Here is a 20,712-nt window from a genome sequence, read left to right as displayed (position 1 = left end):
GTATAAGATTTGATTGTTTTTAATATATTGTTTTAAGTTTTTATTGTTCTATTTCATTTAAGCATGTCAAGATTTCATTTTTAGCTTGTGAAACTAATTTAAGGATGGTCATTCACTATTACATGACCAAATTTGATCATTTCTTCAAATGATCCTTATTGTAAAACATTTAAAGTTTAAGCACTCAAAACAAGTATAACATTTATGCTTTTAAACAGAGGAAGGTAATGGGTATCCTTTGGAATGATTTTAAACAAGAAATATACATAATTCCATTGTATTTTAGAATGATCACTAGCAGCTATGGGAAAACAGATTAGAGGCAAGAAGAACAGATAGGAGGCTATTAGAGTAATTAGGGTTTTTAAAAAAGGTCCTTTTTTTTTAAAGGGCTTTAACAGTAATAATGAGACCTTAGGAGAGGAGGCTGAATCACCTGGGCATTGCATGCAATTGATTGTGATGGGAAGGGTGGGGCAATTGTTGAAAACAACTCTCAGGTTTTTAGCCTGAGTGACAGAACAGAGTACAGTACCCTTAAATGACTTAGAGAACATGGAAAATGGAACCTATTTTGAGGAAAAGAGGATGGATTCACTTTTTACATGTTAAAGAAAATAATTCTCTTAGTTGTTTGAGATACTGGCCCAGAATTTAAAAGAAGTGGGTTTAAATGTCATCAGTATAGTGGTTATTGAACCCTAGAACTGAGAGCAGTCTCTAGGAAAGCATATAGAGAGAGAAGTCAAAGCCCCAGACAGAATGGCTAACGAGAGGGAAATGAGCTGTGTATATAGGCAGCAGTGAGAAAAGAGTTTGCAAAAGAGTCTATTACAGCATCAGATCCCAGTTAGAAACCAAACAAGATGAAGATTTAAAAGTGTCTGCATTGGGCCGGGGATTTAGCTCAGTGGCTCCACCACCTGCCTCTCAAGTGAAGGGTCCCAAATTCAATCTCCGGTACCAAAAAAAAAAGTGTCTGCATTTGTATGCCAACTTCTAAAACTCAGTTTCATGGCACCTTTTCTCAAGTACAGCACAACCATTCAAGAACTTCTCTCTTGGTAGTACAGTAAAGCATTACCAAAAGCAAATTTTCCTTCTCATTCTTTTTATGTATTCTGCCTCAAACTTGCCCAGAATTATGAAGTGAATGCATTTTTTACACTTAGAGTCAAGATTTACTTCCTATAATTTATGTTGCAGATAATCTTGAATTGTCTCAATTAAGTTCTAGCCTGTGCAATAAAGAATGAAACAAGGACCAGGGATTTATCTCAGTGGTGCCGGTGCCTGCCTCGCAAGCCTAAGGTCCTGAGTTTGATCCCCAGTACCAAAAAGAAAACCAAAGAAAACAATAAAACTCTGAGGTTGCAGCAGTAAAAGGGCAGTCATAGTATGATATGAAATAATAGAGGCAACCATGAAGACTTGTTTTGTTTTGTTTTGGGGGGGGGGTTTTTTGATACCAGGGATCGAACTCGAGTCCTTGCTCTTGCACAGCAGGTGGCGAAACCACTGAGCTAAATCCCCAGCCCAGGACTTGGTTTTTTAAACAGGTCTAAGTACTACTACTAGCGAACACACATCATCTCAAGTTTGAAAGTACCACTCTGCTTTTATATTTATCTCCTGAACTTTAACTCTGTAGAGACTTTTGGATACCTTAAAACATAATTCCATAGGTTCTTCAATTGGCTCTTTGAGGTTAGGAAAATGCTTTTCTGTTTGTACATGAAGACCATTATGAGTCATTGCTTTAGGCATAACCTGTGTTTTGCATATATATTCATCCTTTTTCCCATTGCCTAGATCAAAATAATCACCATTGACTTAACTTGTTCTTTATCTAAAAAATTCTCATCTAAACATTTAATGGTTAACATTTCCCAAATCCAAGTGAGCTAAGTCTCCTTTGTGAGCTCTAATATTCTAAAATTCTAATGCTTTAAGTAGTGAGCAATTTTTCTTTGTGCTCTTGAAGCATACAGATATGGCCAGTTGTATACTGTAAATGTTGATATACACTTAAAGTAATTCCTATTTTGAGTAAAAATCTACAAGCTAGTTATCTATTAAAGTTGAAACATTGGTTGAAAGAGTAAAGTTGAACACAGGTATAAGGAAACAGGCAAATGAAGAAATGTATGTTAATAAGGGTACAGAATCATGGAATCTTTTTAAAAATTTTTAGAATCTGAAAGGAATCTTAGTCGTTAGTTAGATCTTGGGATAAATGAGATATATGTAGAAGAGGGAACACACTCACCCAAAAGATAGAATGAAAACCCATAGAAGCTCCTTGGGGCTAAGTTTGGCGTTCATTACAAAGGAAAGCTTTTTGATTGTCAGAGCTATCTAAAAATTGGGTAGACATACCCAAGAGACATTCAGATTGGAGCTGAGCCCTGAATGTGTGGTTAGACCCACTAATATTTGTGGGATCTTCTAATCCTGGAATTCGTATCTAAATGAATGCTTCTTTTCCTCTAGCTTTTTCTTTTTTTTTTTTTTTTTTCAAATTCGGGACCTTGCGTTTGAATGGCAGGTGGCAGCACCACTGAGCTAAATCCCTGGCCCTCGCCTAGCTTTTTAAAACCATGGCATATACATTAAAGTACAAAAATCTACAAACTCATTATACAGGTCAGTGAATGTTTACATACATAAATTCAACTGTGAATATTTTTGGCTCTTCAAGAGACACTTCAGTCAGTACCCTCTCTCTCTACCAGAAGTAGCCATTCTGGTTTCTGGCACCGTAGAGAGATTCTACTTGTTGTGAACTTCATATAAATAGATTCACAGACTATTTACTCTCTGGAGTTGGGCTTTCTTTTGCTCATAATTAAGTCTCTGAAATTCCTCTGTGTTGTATGTAGCATTAGTCTGTGTAGTATTCCACTGATTTCATTTTAAGAGTGTATACCATAATGTAGCCCTGCTATTGTTGATAGATCCACTTTGAGGCTGTTAGTAATAAATGCTACCACCATTGACCCTCATTTCTCTAGGATATATTACTAACCACTTACCAGTCCAATTATTTAAATACAAGATGACCAAAAATAGAATTTTTTGTTAATTTTTATAAGATAATATAGCAAGAAATATAAAAATGACAATTTTATCAAATTTATTCAATACAAGAATCAACTGGTTGAAATGTTTCCTGCCCGAGCAACACTCAGCATAGTCAGTATGTAAACAAACGCTGCTAGAGTGACACTCGGTAAACTGTTATGTGGTTAAGAATAGAACTGCTGATTCATAAAATAGGTGTATGTTAACAGGTATTGCTAACAGTATTCCAAAGTTATTGAGCCATTTAAATTGCCAATAACAACATGAGAGAATTTCAGTTTCTGCTCATCCTTGCCAACACTGTATATTATCATTTTTTATTTTAGAAATTCCCTTGGGTGTGTGTTAGTCTCTTTTTCTATGGTTGTTGATCATTGGACAATCTCTTTTATGAAGTGCTTGCTTTGTATGTGGTCCTTTTTTTTTTCAATTGAGTCATTTATCTTACTGATTTGTAGGAGTCCTCTATACATTGTGAATATGAATTTTTGCTGCATGTCTGTGTTGCAGATGTAACTTCTCAGTCTGTGCCTTATACTTTTTACAAGGATTTTTTTTTTTTTTTTGGTACTGGGGATCGAACTCAGGTCCTTGTGCTTGCACAGCAGGCAGCGAAACCAGTGAGCTAAATCCCCAGCCCCATTTACAAGGTATTTTGATGAACAGACATTCTCAACTCTTACTTATCATTTTTCTCTTTTGTGGTTAGTGCTCTGTGTCCTTTAAGGAGTCTTTGCCTAGCCCAAAGTCAAGATATTTATACAATAATTCATAATTTGTAGCACTAAATTAGACAGTGGTAAACTTTCATTGGTTTATATACACACATCAAAGAAATAGACTCATACTCTTTTCTTCCATAATTTTTTTTTTCTTTTTCTTTTTTTTTTGGTACCAGGGATCAAACTCAGAACCTTGCACTTGCGAGCCAGGCGTGGTACCCCTGAGCTAAATCCCCAGTCCTTCCATAATTTCTTATTAAACTTTTGGTAGTATCTATGAATAACTAGATAATGATGATGCTAAGTAGGAAATTTAACTATTAAGGTTAGAATGGATTATGTTATTGTTATGGTAATAAACAGCCACAAAATCTCAGTGTTTTTGTTTTTTCTCTTATTTATGCTACTTGTCCGTAATGGACAAGGAGACTGTACTATTTTGGTCACTTAGGCAACCAGGCTGACATAATAACTCCATCATAATATATACTGGCATGATCACTGTACTAGGAGAGAACACAGCAAATTGTTTATGGACTCAACATTTTCTACACACAAGAATCGTATGTCATTCACATTCATTGACCAGATGAATTATATAGGCTTGCCTAATCTCAGAGACACTGAGGAAGTGCAACACTGTGTTCCTAAAAGAACACTGAAAATATTTGTGAACGACCATAATGATCACAGTAAACATGGCAGTCACCTCTTTGTGGGTCAGTTTGTCACTGTAAAATAGGTACTAATGATAGTCTGTACCTCATATGGTAGTCGTTGTGAGAACTAAACAGGATAATACATGTAATACATAATGCCTGGTACTTAGTAAAGAATGTTTGCTACTATTAGTGATACTATTATCATCATGCTATGTGATGTCAACATACTGCTACATTTATGTGGATTACCTCTTTAGATAACTCCTGTAGTACTGTATATACGTACCAGTGGTGGGGAACCTATGGCAGGCATGCCACAGCCATCTGTTATCATTGAAAGCTCTAAAAAGTTCACCATCACTGGTACAGTAAATATATATCATTCTTATCCTCACAGATGAGAAAAGTTTGCTTCCAAGACTTTAACTTGCCCAAGGTTTCTGGCTAATAAAGAAAGGATAAGATTTGGATCCAGGCAGTCTGATTCTAGAGCATTTAATATTAACTAAATAAGCAAATAAATATGAATAGAAGAATTCAAGCTGGATATGGTGGCATATGCCTGTAATCCCAGCAGTCTAGGAGATTGAGGCAGGAAGATCACAAGTTCAAGGCCAGCATAGGGAATTTAGCAAGACCCATCTCTAAATAATTAAAAAGAGATGGGGCTGTACCTCAGTGCAAAGGCCCTGGGTTCAATCATCAATACTACAAAGAAAAGAAAAAAATAATTTAGAAATGCATATCATTCTTAAAGAACCCTGTGTGTTCATATATGTTCGTGGTTGTGCTTTTTTCCCCCAGTTTTTCTAATATTCTGTTTCCTGCATGTTTGTAAAAGTGTTTCTAGTTCATATCATTGAGTATACTGTGTGATTGTATTCTGTATGTTCTGACACACTTAAACACATTTAGAATTGATTTTGTTCTTCATTAACAGATGGAGAACCTTGGGCTGGATGGGTTTAGTGCTCCCAGAAGCCACCACTAGTTAGTTAGTGGCATAGCCGGAACTCAGAATCAGATTTCTTGACCTCAGTGAGATCTAATCCTACTACTTCAGGTTGCCCTCCTATAGTTTATGTTGCACATAGTCCTTTACCAAAAATTGGAAGTGCTTTTGTTTTTCTTCCTGCATTTTGAGTGAATTATGTAGGATTGTACAATTACGTTTTTTCCCTTCAAAGCTCACATCGCTACATCTTGATTGTAATTTATCAGTTTTGTCTTTAAATATTCTAGCATTAGTAAATACGCAGAGCCAAATTAGATACTTGGAGAGGCTTTGTAGTAAGGATAAATGACTCCAGAGAAGACTTCTGTGGAAAAGCATTCTACTGAGACGCTTAGGAGAATCAATAGGTTTTTCTTGTAAGACAATTTGAAGTCAGATTTCTGAAGGCAAAGAGATGGCAGTGGAGCTAGAGATGAATCCAGGTATATTATATTTGAGATTTGTCTTAAGGTATAGTAGCAAGAAGTAATGTTGCAACCTGTTTATAAAAAGCTTATTATTTTTTCTACTAGTAACATAAGAATATACATTTATGAAACTCAGCTATTATAATTTTCAAAATTAAACCTTTTGAGATAATGCCAGGCTCACTGTCATGGTTTGTTTTCCCATAATTAAATGGAATTTTGTATGATAATCTCAGTGTATTTTCATGTAATTTTATCTAGAAAAAACAGCATATAAATTGAGTTTAGTGTACATGTTTAACCAAGAATAGGAACTACTTGTTCTGTTGCTGGACAGTGGAAATGGGATAAGAAGTAACAACAGGGGCTGGGGATTTAGCTCAGTGGTTCCACTGCCTGCCTCACAAGTGCAAGCTCCTGAGTTCAATCCCCAGTACCAAAAAAAAAAGTAACAGTTTTCCCCCCTCAGTATGGAAATTTGTCAACTACCTCTCAGTTTCCTGGCCTACTGCAATTTCACATCAGTTTTTATGTTGGAATAAACACTGCTTTATAAAGTTGAGTGCAGAATTGGTTAATTTTTAATAGAAAACATGATGTTTATAAACTGTGCCTTCACACTGTCCATGCTGGACAGGTTAATCCTTTGCTGCCCTGTAGAGCTGAATCTGGAGAGACAGAAAGACTAGAAATTTATCAGTAAAGCTTCATTCAGCAGTAAGTTAGAGACTCCTCCATTGGTGTGTTTTGTTTTATTGTGTTTTGTTTTTGGAGAGGGAAATGGGAAGAGTTCAGGTGAAGGAAATTTTAGCTCTATGTAAAGCCAGTCATATTTTTTAAATGTATTTATGTATTGCATATGAAATTAAAAATTTTAAGAGTCTGTGGGTTTTTTATTTTGGGCAATACTGTATCGAGGATTGAGCCCATAGCCGCTCATATGCTAGCCAAATGCCCTACCACATACCTATATCCCCAGATCTTTTTTTGTTGTGGTTCTTTATGATACTTTTCACTTCCTTTAAAGTAATATAACCATATAACTGAAAGTTGGGAGCTAAAACAAATTCTGGAAAGTAATTATTCATAATTATACTCCCCTAACATAATTACTTTTGAGTATTTTGGTGTGTTTCCTTCCAATTTTTCTTTAGTGTATCTGTTCTTTTAATATGTGTACTTACACAGTATAATATATTTCCTTATAAATATTTCATTGGAAATCTTGTAACAGCCAAAAAAAATAGTTTTCACGTTCTTGTTTGCCAAACATGTTGAGAAGTATTTTATTTGATCCTCACAATATCTTTTTGAAGTAGATAGTAGCCCCATTTTACAAATGAGGGTATGATAATGATATAAGCCTCTACTTGGTACCTGCTATGGTTCATGTCTAGATGTCCTGCCAAAGCTTCATGTGCTCATTTGCCTTTTGCAGAGGTGGCTTAGTATCTAGAGTATGTGAAGCTGGAACCCACTGATGATGCATTGCTAGGCTCAAGGGCACTAGGATTAAGGGTGTGAGTGCTAAGTAGTCTGAATAAGATAAAGGGGGAAGAAAGACATTGTTAGGTTCTGTCTGCCGTGAACTGTTCTCCTCTGCAATGTCCCTCTGCCAAGCCACCTTGCTTTGGAGCCAACTCATTATGGACTAAAACCTCTATAAACTGTGAGTTAAATATATTTTCCCCCTTTAACTTTGGATGTCAGGTATTTTGTCTCAGCAACAAAAGTATAGTAACTTACCACAGTACCATAGTAGATTTCTGCTCATGACAAAAGTATATGGTAACACAGGCAGGTGGATACATTTAATATGGAAAGAAGACCAAAACAAATCTTTCTGTAATTTTTTTTTCAGTGTTGAGGATTGGCTCTAGGGCCTTGCACATCCTAGGCAAATTCTGTGTCACTGAGCTATATCGTCAACCCCTTATTCTGCAAATTCTTATTTCCTGGGACCTAGTCCTAACTTGCTGAACTAAGTGAACCTTCCTTTAGACAGCAGTAGGTCACTCTGAAAATACTGATTTTTGTGAGATTTTAGTAAATACACAAAACATCAAGAATCTTGAAGTGGGCAGACGCCCTACCGAGGTCCCGAGTACCGAGAAACACGCAGAATCAGCCCACACCCCGGCAACAATCCACTGGACCCCCACCCCCGCTCCTCTGTACAGCCACCTGGTTCCACACTACAAAGATGCAGAGGACACCGGATCACCAGACCACAGTACTGAGTCCCGCTGCTCCCAGCCGAGAGGTAGGGGCTTCTGAGCCGCCCTCCCACTGTTCCCGGCCCAGAGGATAGCGGCTTTTGGGCTACCTTCTGTCCCACCACTCCTGGCCAAGAGGAAGGGGCTTCCAGGCCACCATCCCTCCCGTCACTCCTGGCGAGAGGTAGGGGCTGCTGAGCCGCCATCCCACTGCTCCTGGACCAGAGGAAGGGGCTTCCCAGCCACCATCCCTCCCGCTGCTCCCAGCCCACAGGAAAGGGCTTTTGGGCCACCATCCCTACCCCTGCTCCCGGCCCCTGTCCCACCTCCCCCAGCTCAGATGAGGTAATCCATGCAGGCACCAACAGCCCCCACCCCAGTTGAAATGAGGAAACACGTAAATAAGTCTCAAAACCAGACTTCCAGATCACCTACAGCAATCCCAAAGGGAAATGAGATGGAACACTCTGATACTCAACCACCTGGACCCACTGAACTGGCAACAAAAGGGGATCTGCAAAAAATGAAATCAGAAATAATTTCTCAGATAACAGGAGAAATTGTGCCCCTAGTGCAAGACATGATTAATAAACCTAGAGAGGAGCCCAGGAACATGATGGAATCCCAACATAGAAAACAAATGGAATCCATAAAACAGATGCAAACAGATTTCCAGGACATGAAAAACTACACTGAAAGTCTACACAGCAGAATGAGCCAATGTGAGGACAGAATTTCAGATATAGAAGATAAGATTGCAATTAATGACCAGGAAAAGAAAGATTGCTTCAAAATTATAAGGGAACATGAGAAATCAATCCAGCAGCTGCTAGATGATGCAAAGAAGAATAACATAAGACCAATTAGAGTCAATGAAGAAACAGGTGAGAGTGCAGATGACATAAAAAATCACTTCACAGAAATAATGGCAGAAAACGTCCCAAGCAGGGGAAAAGAGCTTGACAGACAGATAAGTGAGGTATATAGGACTCCAAATAACCTTGATCAAAAAAAATCTACACATAGGCATATCATTGTTAAGATTCCAGAAACTCAACAGAAGAACAAAGTTCTACAAGCAGTTAGAGAAAAGAAACAAATCACATACAAAGGAAAGCCCATCAGAATCACAGCAGACTTCTCAACACAAACCATCAAGGCAAGAAGAGCTTGGAGTGATGTATTTCAAGCCCTAAAAGAAAACAGCCTCCAACCCAGATTGATGTACCCTGCAAAACTATCTTTCAAAATGGATGGAGAAATAAGATACTTTCATGACAAAGAGCACCTTAGGAACTTCATGAATACCAAACCAGCACTCCAAAGAATTTTACACAGTAGCCTAGGAACAGACATTGAGGATCACAACCCCAGGAAGCAAAGCAGAATGAACCCATCTGGCACGGCAAGAAATTAAATGTAAAGGGGGAGAACCCAACAAAAAGAAAAAGTCATGGCAATGACAAGTCAATTGGTTTCAGTTATAACCATCAGTGTTAATGGTCTCAATTCACCAATCAAAAGAAATAGACTGGCAGAATGGGTCAAGAAGCAAAATCCAACAATATGCTGCATACAAGAAACACACTTAATTCAAAAGGAAACTCATAGGCTGAAAGTTAAAGGGTGGAAAACAATACTCCATGTGACAGGAACCCAACAAAAAGCAGGAGTAGCTATCCTCTTTGCAGATCAAGTAGATTTCAAACCAACACTGCTTAAGAGAGACAAAGAAGGACACTACATCCTTGTAAAGGGAAGAATCCAAGAGAAAGAGATGACAATCATAAATATCTATGCACCAAACACTAGTGCACCCAACTATATAAAACAAATACTAACGGACATGAAAAGTCATATATGCACTAATACAATTGTAGTGGGGGACCTCAACACCCCACTGTCACAAATAGATAGATCAACTAGACTAAAAATAAGTAATGAAATACTAGAACTCAATCGAACTCTTGAACAAATGACCTTAACAGATGTTTACAGAGTCTTCCACCCCACAAAATCAGAATACACATTCTTCTCAGCTGCACATGGGTCTTTCTCCAAAATAGACCACATACTCACACATAGAACATGTTTAAATAAGTGCAAAGGAATTGAAGTTATCCCCTGTATATTATCAGACCATAGTGCAATGAAATTGGAGATCCATAGCAAAAGAAACTCAAAAAATTTCATGAACACGTGGAAATTGAACAACACACTTCTGAATAACCAATGGGTCACAGAGGAAATTAAAGAAGAAATCAGACAGTTCCTTCAATTCAATGACAATGACAATACAACACATTGGAATCTATGGGACACAATGAAAGCAGTCTTACGAGGGAAATTCATAGCACTGAATATGCATATTAGGAAAATAGAACAAGCCCAATTAAACAAACTGATGCTGCACCTCAAGCTTCTAGAAAAAGAAGATCAGGACAACCCCAAAGCTCATACTAGGGAGGAAATTATAAAGATCAGAGGAGAAATCAATGCAATGGAGACTAAGAGAACAGTACAAAAAAATCAATGAAGCCAAGAGTTGGTTCTTTGAAAGAATCAACAAAATTGATAAACCCTTAGCCAACCTTGTCAGAAAAAGGAAAGAAAAGGCCCAAATCCATGCAATTAGGAATGAAAAGGGTGAAATGACAACAGACCCAGCAGAAATCCAGAGGATCATCAATACCTACTTCCAGAACCTATACGCCAATAAGATGGACAACACAGAAGAAATGGACAGATTCCTAGATACATATGAATTACCAAAGTTGAATGGAGAAGACCTAAAAATTCTGAACAACCCTGTATCAACCTATGAAATTGAAAATATAATTAAAAACTTACCAACTAAGAAAAGCCCAGTCCTGGCTTCATTGCTGAATTCTATAAGAATTCTATAAGACATTTAGAGAGGAACTACTGACACTACTGTTTCAACTCTTCAGTGAAACTGAAAGGGAAGCAATACTCCCAGATTCATTCCTGGAAGCAAACATCACCTTGATCCCCAGAGCAGAGAAAGACCCAATCAAAAAAGAGAACTATAGGCCAATCTCACTAATGAACATAGATGCAAAAATCCTTAATAAGATAATGGCAAACAGAATGCAGAAGATCATCAAGAAGATCATACACCCTGATCAAGTGGGATTCATGCCAGGGATGCAGGGATGGTTCAATATACGAAAATCAATGTAATACACTATATCAATAGAGCCAAGGACAAAAACCATATGATTATCTCCATAGATGCAGAAAAAGCATTTGACAAAATCCAACATGCATTTATGATAAAAACCCTACAAAAAATTGGAATAGATGTTCTCTACCTCAAACTGATAGAAGCCATCTATGAAAAACCAACAGCCAGTATCATACTAAATGGTCAAAAGCTGAAATCCTTCACACCAAAATCAGGAACAAGACAAGGATGTCCACTATCACCACTCTTGTTCAATATAGTTCTGGAAACATTAGCCAAGGCAATTAGACAAGAGAAAGAAATAAAAGGAATAAAGATAGGAAATGAAGAAGTCCAATTGTCATTATTTGCAGATGACATGATACTCTATATAGAAGACCCCAAGAACACCAAAAGTCTTCTAGACTTAATAACCAACTTCAGTCAAGTAGCTGGTTACAAGGTCAACACACAAAAATCAATAGCTTTCCTCTACACAAATGACAGACTCACTGAGAGAGAAATAGGGCCAATAATTCCTTTCACAATAGCATCCAAAAAACTGAAATACCTAGGAATCAACCTAACAAAAGAAATCAAAGAACTCTTCCCTGAAAACTATGGCACTCTGAAAAGAGGGATTGAAGATGATATCAGAAAATGGACAGACATCCCCTGCTCCTGGGAAGGAAGGATTAATATAGTGAAAATGGCCATACTTCCAAAACTGCTATATAGATTTAATGCAATTCCAGTTGATATCCCAGCAGCATACTTCATAGACCTTGAGAAAACAATCCAAAACTTCATTTGGAACAAGAAGAGACCCAGAATAGCAAAAGCAATTCTAGGTAACAGAGTCGTGGCAGGGGTATCACAATCCCCAACCTGCAACTCTACTGCAAAGCTACTGTGATAAAAACAACATGGTACTGGCAAAGAAACAGACCTGAGGACCAGTGGAACAGATTAGAAGATGCAGAAACAACGCCAGACACACTCAGCCATCTCATCTTCGATAAAGGGGCCAAACACCCTCACTGGAGGAAAGATAGCCTCTTTAATAAATGGTGCTGGAAAAATTGGGCTTCAACTTGCCAAAGATTAAAACTAGACCTATATCTCTCACCATGCACTAAACTAAAATCAAAATGGATTAAAGATCTAAATATTAAAATAGAAACTCTGAACCAGTTGGAACAGAGGTTAGGTAGAACCCTTGAAGACATTGGTGTAGGAAAAGATTTCATGAACAAAACCTCATTTGCCCGTGAACTAGCACAAACAATCAACAAATGGGATCTCTTATTATCAAAAGGCTCTGCACAGCAAGAGAAACCACCAGCAGTGTGAAGAGACAACCCACAATGTGGGAAAAGATCTTCACCTGCTCTTCCTCAGACAAAGGTCTACTATCTTGAATCTATAAAGAACTTAAAAAGATCAGACCTCCCAAATTTAAAGACCCAATCCAAAAATGAGCATCTGAAATGAACAGACATTTCTCAGACGAAGAGGTAGAAACAGCAAATAAATACATGAAAAAAAGTTCAGCATCACTAGTCATTCAAGAGATGCAAATGAAAACAATGCTGAGATTCCACTTCACTCCAGAAAGAATGGCTGCTATCATGAAATCCACCAATAACAAACGCTGGCGGGGCTGTGGGGAAAGAGGAACCCTGCTCCACTGCTGGCTGGAGTGTAGACTGGTGCAACCACTGTGGAAATCAGTATGGAGATACCTCAAAGAACTAGGACTGGAAGTCCCCTTTGACCCTGCTATTCCACTGCTGGGGATCTTCCCCAAAGAATTAAAAGAATCATACCACAGTGACATATGTGCACCCATGTTCATAGCAGCACAGTTTGTTATAGCTAAAACTTGGAAACAGCCCAAATGCCCATCAACTGGAGACTGGATAAAGAAAATGTGGGTTTTTTAATAAAATGGAGTACTACTCAGCCATAAAAAATGAGAAATTAGAGACATTGATAGCTAAGTGGATGCACATTGAGGCGATACTCTTAAGTGAAATAAATAGGACACACATGTGTAAATACCAAATAGTTTCTCTGGTGTGAGAAACTGAAAGTGTAAATAAGGACTAAATGTATAATAGGTAATGTGAAATAGGAAGAAAAGGGGCAAAGGGGAAGGAAGTGGGAGGGCTAGGGGAAAGGATAGAAGGGAATGGGATTAATGTGAGAAAATGGAAAAGAACAAAACCTTTGTAAATAGGGAGGAATGGAGGGGTTGAAGGGAGGCCTGGGCAAGGGTGAAAAATAACCAAGAGAGACTATGTAAAGGTGCAAATTTCCAATGCTGAATGTCATTATATTGTATACCTAAAATGTACCAATTATTAGAATGAATGATCGATGATGCAAAATATGAAGAAAAGGTCCAAAGGGGTAGGGGTAGGGTTAGTGGGAGGGGCAGGGGAAAGGAAAGAAGGGAAAGGAAAAATGCTGAGAAATGGAAAAACTGGAAATAAAGTCTTTGTAAATAGTGAAGGGTGGAGGGGGTGAAGGGAGGGCTAGGAATGGGGAAAAAATAAGAACCAAGATGCATCATGTAAAGGCACAATTCCCAATGAGAAATGTAATTGTGTTGTATACCTACAATGTACCAATAAAAGAATTTAATTAAAATTTTAAAAAAGAACGTTGAAGTGATTTAATTTTTCTGGTTAGGTTACTATTTTAGTAAGCTATAGCTAATATGGATTTTAACTTTTTAAAATCGGAAGTTCATAAACCAGGGATATTACATGTAACCACTTGTGCTGATTGGCACAGTGGGCTCTGTATGAAGGTTGACACCTTATCGTACTGAGTAAGCTATTGCAGAAGTGTTTCTAGGAAATTGGTCTTCAAAAGCTTTACCTACGTCAAATTTGAATTTTATGTTTATTCAGTAACTTTCCCAAGTCCTGAACATTGTTTGCTTTAGAATTCAAAAGTAAAATTTATAGCAAAGTGAATTTCTAAATGTCTTTCATTTTAAACTGTTAAGCACATTACAATGATGCCTTTTTTTTGTTTGCTGAGAACTCTAAATTTCATTTTTTTGTTCACAGTAGTAAAGACCAGTAACTGCTTTGCCTCCCTGTTACTAAAGTTTTCTTTTTGTTTTGCATTTATGGCTAAGGAAATTCCCTTACCCTGTATCTTCTATTTTTCTTTTAAGAGAATTTAATTTGTAAGTCAGTTGATGAAAATGAACACCTTGATGTGATCCATTTCTGTTTCCTGCACTATAGTTTTTATAAATGTTGCTTTTCCTATTCAAGTATGTCCTCCTTTGCCTGTAGTTTTCATTGGCTCTTGAGATGGTGAAAGATTTAGGATTTATTGCCTATAAAAGAAACATTTTTCTCACCTCTTTTCTTCAGTGTTGTTTCACAGCTCCAGGCTTGAGCTTTTAAAGAATGGTGTGAGATGTAAGCAGATAGAGGTGTGTTCCTTGAATCAGTTAAGTACCCTTGCCCTAGAACTGTGGACTCTTAATTTTTTGTTTGGGTCCAGATACTCAGGACTTCTCTTGCTTCTGATTTTTTATATATTGCTTTCCTGAAACTCCAGCCTGAGTCATATGGTTTGCATCTCTGCCTCGGTATGAGACTGGATTTCCAAACACTTAAGTATCCTGTGCTGCCTTCCTTCTCAGGTGTTTACTCAGCTGTTGTTTTCTGTTTCCTTCCAGGGCCTCTGTGAATTTATTATGATAATTAGCAGTTATCTTAGCAGGTTGCCTCATCTGTGCAGTTCAGCTGAAGCTCATCCCTGTTTTTGTCATATATTTAAATGAACACATACCTTGAAACACTATTGACCTTTCCACCTACTTTTTAGCTATTTGTCTCTGACTAGATTCTGAACTGTAAAAGGACAAGGGTTTATTGTCATTTTTATCTTGTCTTTTTTTTTTTATTGGTACCGGGGATCGAACTCAGGTCCTTGTGTTTGCGCAGCAGGCATCAAAACCACTGAGCTAAATCCCCGGCCCTGTCATTTTTATCTTATTTACCCCTGTATTTTTTTATGCCTACCACCATGACATAATAACAACCTGGAAAACATTACTTTTCAGCTTTTTAAAAAATGTAAGTTTCTTGATAAACTTAAATTCCCCTATTCTGATAAACTTCATAGGAATCACCAAGAAGGGAGTGAAAAATACACATATCTTCACCAATCAAGAACATTAACCATTTGTACTTTGTATATTTAGAACAAGTTTGGTTGTTTTTTTCAAATATAAGGTTAAATTCATTGAAAATGCCTTTTTGTGTACCCATGACCTCCTAAAGGGCTTATGTCTATGCTGACATACCCTATTCATCCACATTTCCCTTGTTACTGCTTCAGGATACTCCAGGGTCCCAGGAAGGGGGGAAAGTACCCTACACTGACCAAGTAGTACCAGAGTTTATTGGATGACTTTAACGCTCAATGGAGGCACTGGCCCATGTTGTCTTACTTGGGCCTTTAACTCTTTTTGCTAATAATAAAAGCAGTGCTTCAGTAGATAGCCTGTGTAGGAAGGGCAGCTTGGGACCAACAGGCACCATGAAATAGCCAAATAGGTGGGCTGTGACCTTAAAAGACATCACCCTGCTTGTAGAGTGACAAGTTTTGCTCTGGCAGAAGAAAGTGCTTTTTATTTCCCCTTTGCTATCACAGTGCCTTACATAAAGCTGATACAAAATACTGTTTGTTTCTAGATGCTTTCCTTTTGTGTTTTTTCTCTCACAGTACATTTTGAGTCCTAATAGTGACAGTTCTCCCAGGTTCCATTGAGGACAAAAAGGCATATACAGTGATCCAGCTGTCTAGAAAGAAATCTAAACTGTGCATAGTTCCTTTTGATGGTCTAGTACATCTATGATTTATAAGAACATACCTGATTCAGAAGTTCGCAAAACTTTTACTTCAAAAAAATTTGTGTACAGCCAGGCATGGTGGCATACGCCTGTAGTCTCAGCACTCTGGAGGCTGAGGGAGGAGGATTGCTATGAGTTTGAGCCAGCCTGAACTACATGGCAAGACCCTGTCTCAAAAAAAAAAAAAAAAAATTGTACAAAGATGGAAGGTTTATGTTTATTTCTAATGCTGGCCTCTCCCCTCTTGTTTTTTTGAGACCAGTATTTCCTAATCAAGCATAATAGACTCTAAACTTGTGTAAAAGCAAAGCTAACATTGCTTGACACCAAGCAGTCTTTTTTTTCCATTGCAGTACAGAGGATTAAGCCCAGAGCCTTCATACTGAACTACATCCCCAACCCTTTTTTTTTTTTTTAAATTTTGAGACAGGATCTTGCTAAGTCACTAAGTTGCCCAAAGTGAGCTCAATCTTAGATCCTCCTGCCTCAGCCTCCCAGAGCACAGGGATTACAGACCTGCACCACCATGTCCAGTTCCAAGCCCTGTCTTGATTGCTTAGTGAAGGTGATCAACAGATGCTCATTGTTGTATAATCTACAGACATTTGCCTTGGATGGATGCTAGATTATTTTTTCTTTTGGCTTTTTAAAAAATTATCTTGTGATTTAAAAATTTACCATATTAGCTTTTAAAAATTACAAGTTGTTTATTTTCAGTATAGCCCACCCTTTATTACTTATCATATAAGCTACCAAAGTATCTGAAGGCTAGAAATGAATTAAGGATTAGCTCTACCTTCCAAGTATGTTGAGAATCTCACCTCTACACTACTCTGCTCTAAGTCACTATCATCTTTCAACTGGGTCACTGTAGGGGCTTCCTGCATGATCTCCTTCCACCCTTTTTTCCTCTCCACCTCTCAGTCTCTTCTCAAAACAGTAGCCACAGTGGGCCGGGGATTTAGCTCAGTGGCACCGCACCTGCCTCGCAAGCAAGGTCCTGAGTTCTATCCCCAGTACCAAAAAAACAAAGCCACAGTGATCATATTAAAATGCTAGATTCCGTGCCTTACCTGGTTCTCAAACGCCTTCTAGTACTTTCCCATCTCAAAAAGCTAAGATCCTTACTAAACTCTACAAGGCCTTGCATATTCTGGTACCCCAGTTAGCTTTCAAACTACTACTTTATCACTAGCATGTTCCAGCCACCTTTCCCGCCTCCTTTGGTTACACGAGGCATAGTCTTTTGCACTAGTACCCCTGCTTGGATTATTCTTGCCCTACACAGATGCTCAGTTCTCTTGCATCTCCTTTGACTCTTTCCTGAAAAGATGCCCTCTATGAAGCCTTTCTTGGCATCTATACATAAAATTACAGACACCCCCTTCCCTTGAACTCCTCTAACCTCTTTTCCCTGGTCTATTTTGTTCTTAGTGCTTATCAGTATATATCATTATTTATTTTACATTGTATTTGTCTGTCCTAGCACACTGTGAGCTTCATGAAGGCAGGAATTTTTGCTTGTTTTAATCACTGCTGTGTCCCCAGGATATAGAAGGTGCTTAGATACCTGATAAATATTTGAATGGACCAGTTGCCATATAGTTTAATTCCTAAGCTGGCCTAGCAACATTTTAAAAATCAGTAATAGTCATAGTTATAGAAGCTTGAGCTGTAAATTCTAGGAATAAGGAATCCTGTTTTCTGCCTAGCCACCAGCCACACACACACTTCCTTATGCCCACCTCTTGAAGCATCACTTCAAGAGCCTTATACACTAATTGCCTCCCCTATTCCAGCCTTTCCCAAAGTAAGTACTGTATTTACTCCCAAATTACCTCTCATCTCTCATTTAAAACCTTACAGTGAGAGTTCTTAACTGAATTTCACTTAACTGAGCCTGAGTTAACTGCCTGGTGGGATTAGGCAGTGTTCTCATTCCTCCTGTAAAACATTGATTGATGCCCACAGCCTACTGAATGTTCCTAGCTCAATGTTCACGGTGGGTAGACTACACGCTAGCAAGCCTTTGTCCTTCCACTTGCTCCTCTTAAATCTGTAAGTATATTGAAGTCAGTTGTATTTATTCCCAAACCTGTGTGTACCGGTTTTATGTATAAGAGTATATAATATATTAAATATATAATGGAGTATTTTTGTGAATGAACTTCATTTTCTTAGAGCAGCTTTAGGCTCATATCAGAAATGAGGGGGAAAGTACAGAGTTCCTGTGTGCTCTCTGTCCCCACATAGGCACAGCCACCCCCTCTGACAACATCCTGTGCCACAATGGTACATTTGTTCCCGTCAGTGTACCCACGCTAACACATCATCATTACAGTTCACATAGGTTCACTTTGGTGATATATATGCTAAGGGTTTTCTTTCTTTTTTTTTTAAATAAGTTTAGGGTACATTTTAGGTATACAATCATTGGGAATTTGTACCTTTACATGATATATCTTGGTTCTTATTATTTTTCCCCATTCCCTTGCCCTCACTTCAACCCCTCTACCCCTCCCTATTTACAAAGACTTTGTTTCTGTTTTTTCCTTTTCTCATATTTTTTCCTTTCCCTTCTTTCCTTTCCCCTACCTCTCCCACTTCCCCTTCCCCTTCCTCTTTGGACCTTTTCTTCCTATTTCACATTATCTATTACACATTTTGATCCTGATTTACACTTTCAGTTTCTCAAACCAGAGAAACTATTCGGTATTTACACACGTGTGTCCTATTTATTTCACTTAAAAGTAAGGCTTCTATGTGTATCCATTTAGCTATAAATGTCTCTAGTCTCTCTTTTTTGTTGTTGTTGTTTTTTTGTTTTGAGGGGGTTTTTGTACCGGGGATTGAACTCGGGACCTTGCACTTGCAAAGCAGGCGGCAGAACCACTGAGCTAAATCCCCGGCCCTGTGCAGACTTTTTAATGAGATCCTACTTGTTGATTCTTTGTGCTAGCTCACATGTGACTGAGGTTTTGTTCATGAAATCTTTTCCTATGCCAGTGTCTTCAAAAGTTCTACCTAACCTCTCTTCCAGCAAGTTTGTTGTTTGTGTTTTAATATTTAGATCTTTGATCCATTTTTATTTTAGTTTAGTGCATAGTAAGAGATATAGGTCTGGTTTTAATCTTTGGTAAGTTGAAACCCAGTTTTTTCAGCACCATTTATTAAAGAGACTGTCTTTCCTCCAGTGAGGGTGTTTGGATCCTTTGTCAAAGATGAGGTGACCGAGTATGTCTGGATTTGTTTCTACATCTTCTAATCTGTTCCATTGATCCTCAGGTCTGTTTCTTTGCCAATACCATGCTGTTCTTATCACAGTAGATTTCTAGTATAGTTTCAAGTTGGGGATTGTGATACCCCCCACCTTTTCTTTGTTGCCTAGAATTGCTTTTGCTATTCTAGGTCTCTTCTTGTTCCAAATGAATTTTTGGATTGTTTTCTCAAGTTCTGTGAAATATGCTGTTGGAATTTCAATTGGTATTGCATTGAATCTATATAACCTTTTTGGAAGTACGGCCATTTTCACTATATTGGTTCTTCCTACCCAGGAGCAAGGGATGTCTTTCCATTTTTTGATATCCTCTTAGATTTCTTTTTTCAGAGTGCTGTAGTTTTCAGAATAAAGGTCTTTTATTTCTTTTATTAGATTGATTCCTAGGTATATCATTTTTTTGGATGCTATTATGAAATGAGTTGTTTCTCCAGTTCTTCTCTCAGTGAGTCTGTTGTCCATGTACAGGAAGGCTGTTGACTTTTGTGTGTTGACCTTGTATCCAACTACTCTGCTGAATTTAGTTATTAAGTCTAGAAGACTTTTGGTTGAGTTCTTGGGGTCTTCTATATAGAGTATCATGTCATCTGCAGATAATGAAAATTTAACTCCTTCATTTTTTTTCTTTATTCCTTTTCTTTCTTTCTCTTGTCTAATTGCTGTGGCTAATGTTTCCAGAATTATAGTGAACAGGAGTGGTGATAGTTGAAGTCCTTGTCTTGTTCCTGATTTTAGCATGAAGAATTTCAGTTTTTGACCATTTAGTATGATGTTGGCTGTTGGTTTGGCATAGATGGCTTTTATCAGGTTGAGATAAATACCATCTATTCCAATTCTATGTAGGATTTTTATCATGAATGGATGTTGGATTTTGTAGAAGGCTTTTTCTGCATCTATGGAGATAATCATATGGTTTTTGTCCTTGGCTCTATTAAATAGTATATTACATTTATTGATTTGTATATGTTGAACCATCTGAACCATCCCTGCATCCCTGGGATGAATCCCACTTGGTCAGGGTGTATGATCTTCTTGATAATCTTCTGAGTTCTGTTTGCCAGTATCTTATTGAGAATTTTTTTGCATCTATGTTCATTAGGGAGATTGGCCTATAGTTCTCTTTTTGAGTTGGGTCTCTCTCTGCTTTGGGGATCAAGACAATGCTTGCTTCCAGGAATGAATTTAGGAGTATTGCTTCCCTTTCAATTTCACTGAAGAGTTTAAACAGTAATGGCAATAGTTCTCTAAATGTC

General features: G+C 37.8%; 1 protein-coding gene across 4 annotated transcripts in view; it reads left to right on the top strand.

Moving 5' to 3' along the window:
• Hmg20a (high mobility group 20A) overlaps positions 1-20,712 on the top strand; it is an 82,206-nt gene that overhangs the window by 19,003 nt on the left and 42,491 nt on the right. The window contains exon 2 of one of the 4 annotated variants that reach the window (XM_087210266.1): positions 1-20,712. This exon is cut by the window's left edge and continues 13,271 nt beyond it. The exons of the other annotated variants lie outside the window; for them this stretch is intronic. Coding sequence (XP_087066392.1) covers positions 11,283-12,209 — 927 coding nt within the window. The 5' untranslated portion in view covers positions 1-11,282 and the 3' untranslated portion in view covers positions 12,210-20,712. 4 annotated transcript variants of the gene reach the window in all.

The sequence above is a fragment of the Heterocephalus glaber genome, unplaced genomic scaffold (genome assembly GCF_053883595.1).
Source record: "Heterocephalus glaber isolate CG9 unplaced genomic scaffold, H.glaber_assembly_v1.0 deba00001140, whole genome shotgun sequence".
NCBI lineage: Eukaryota > Metazoa > Chordata > Mammalia > Rodentia > Bathyergidae > Heterocephalus > Heterocephalus glaber.
The sequence above is the reverse complement of the archived record's forward strand: the minus strand, read 5'-3'. Positions and strand labels throughout refer to the sequence as shown.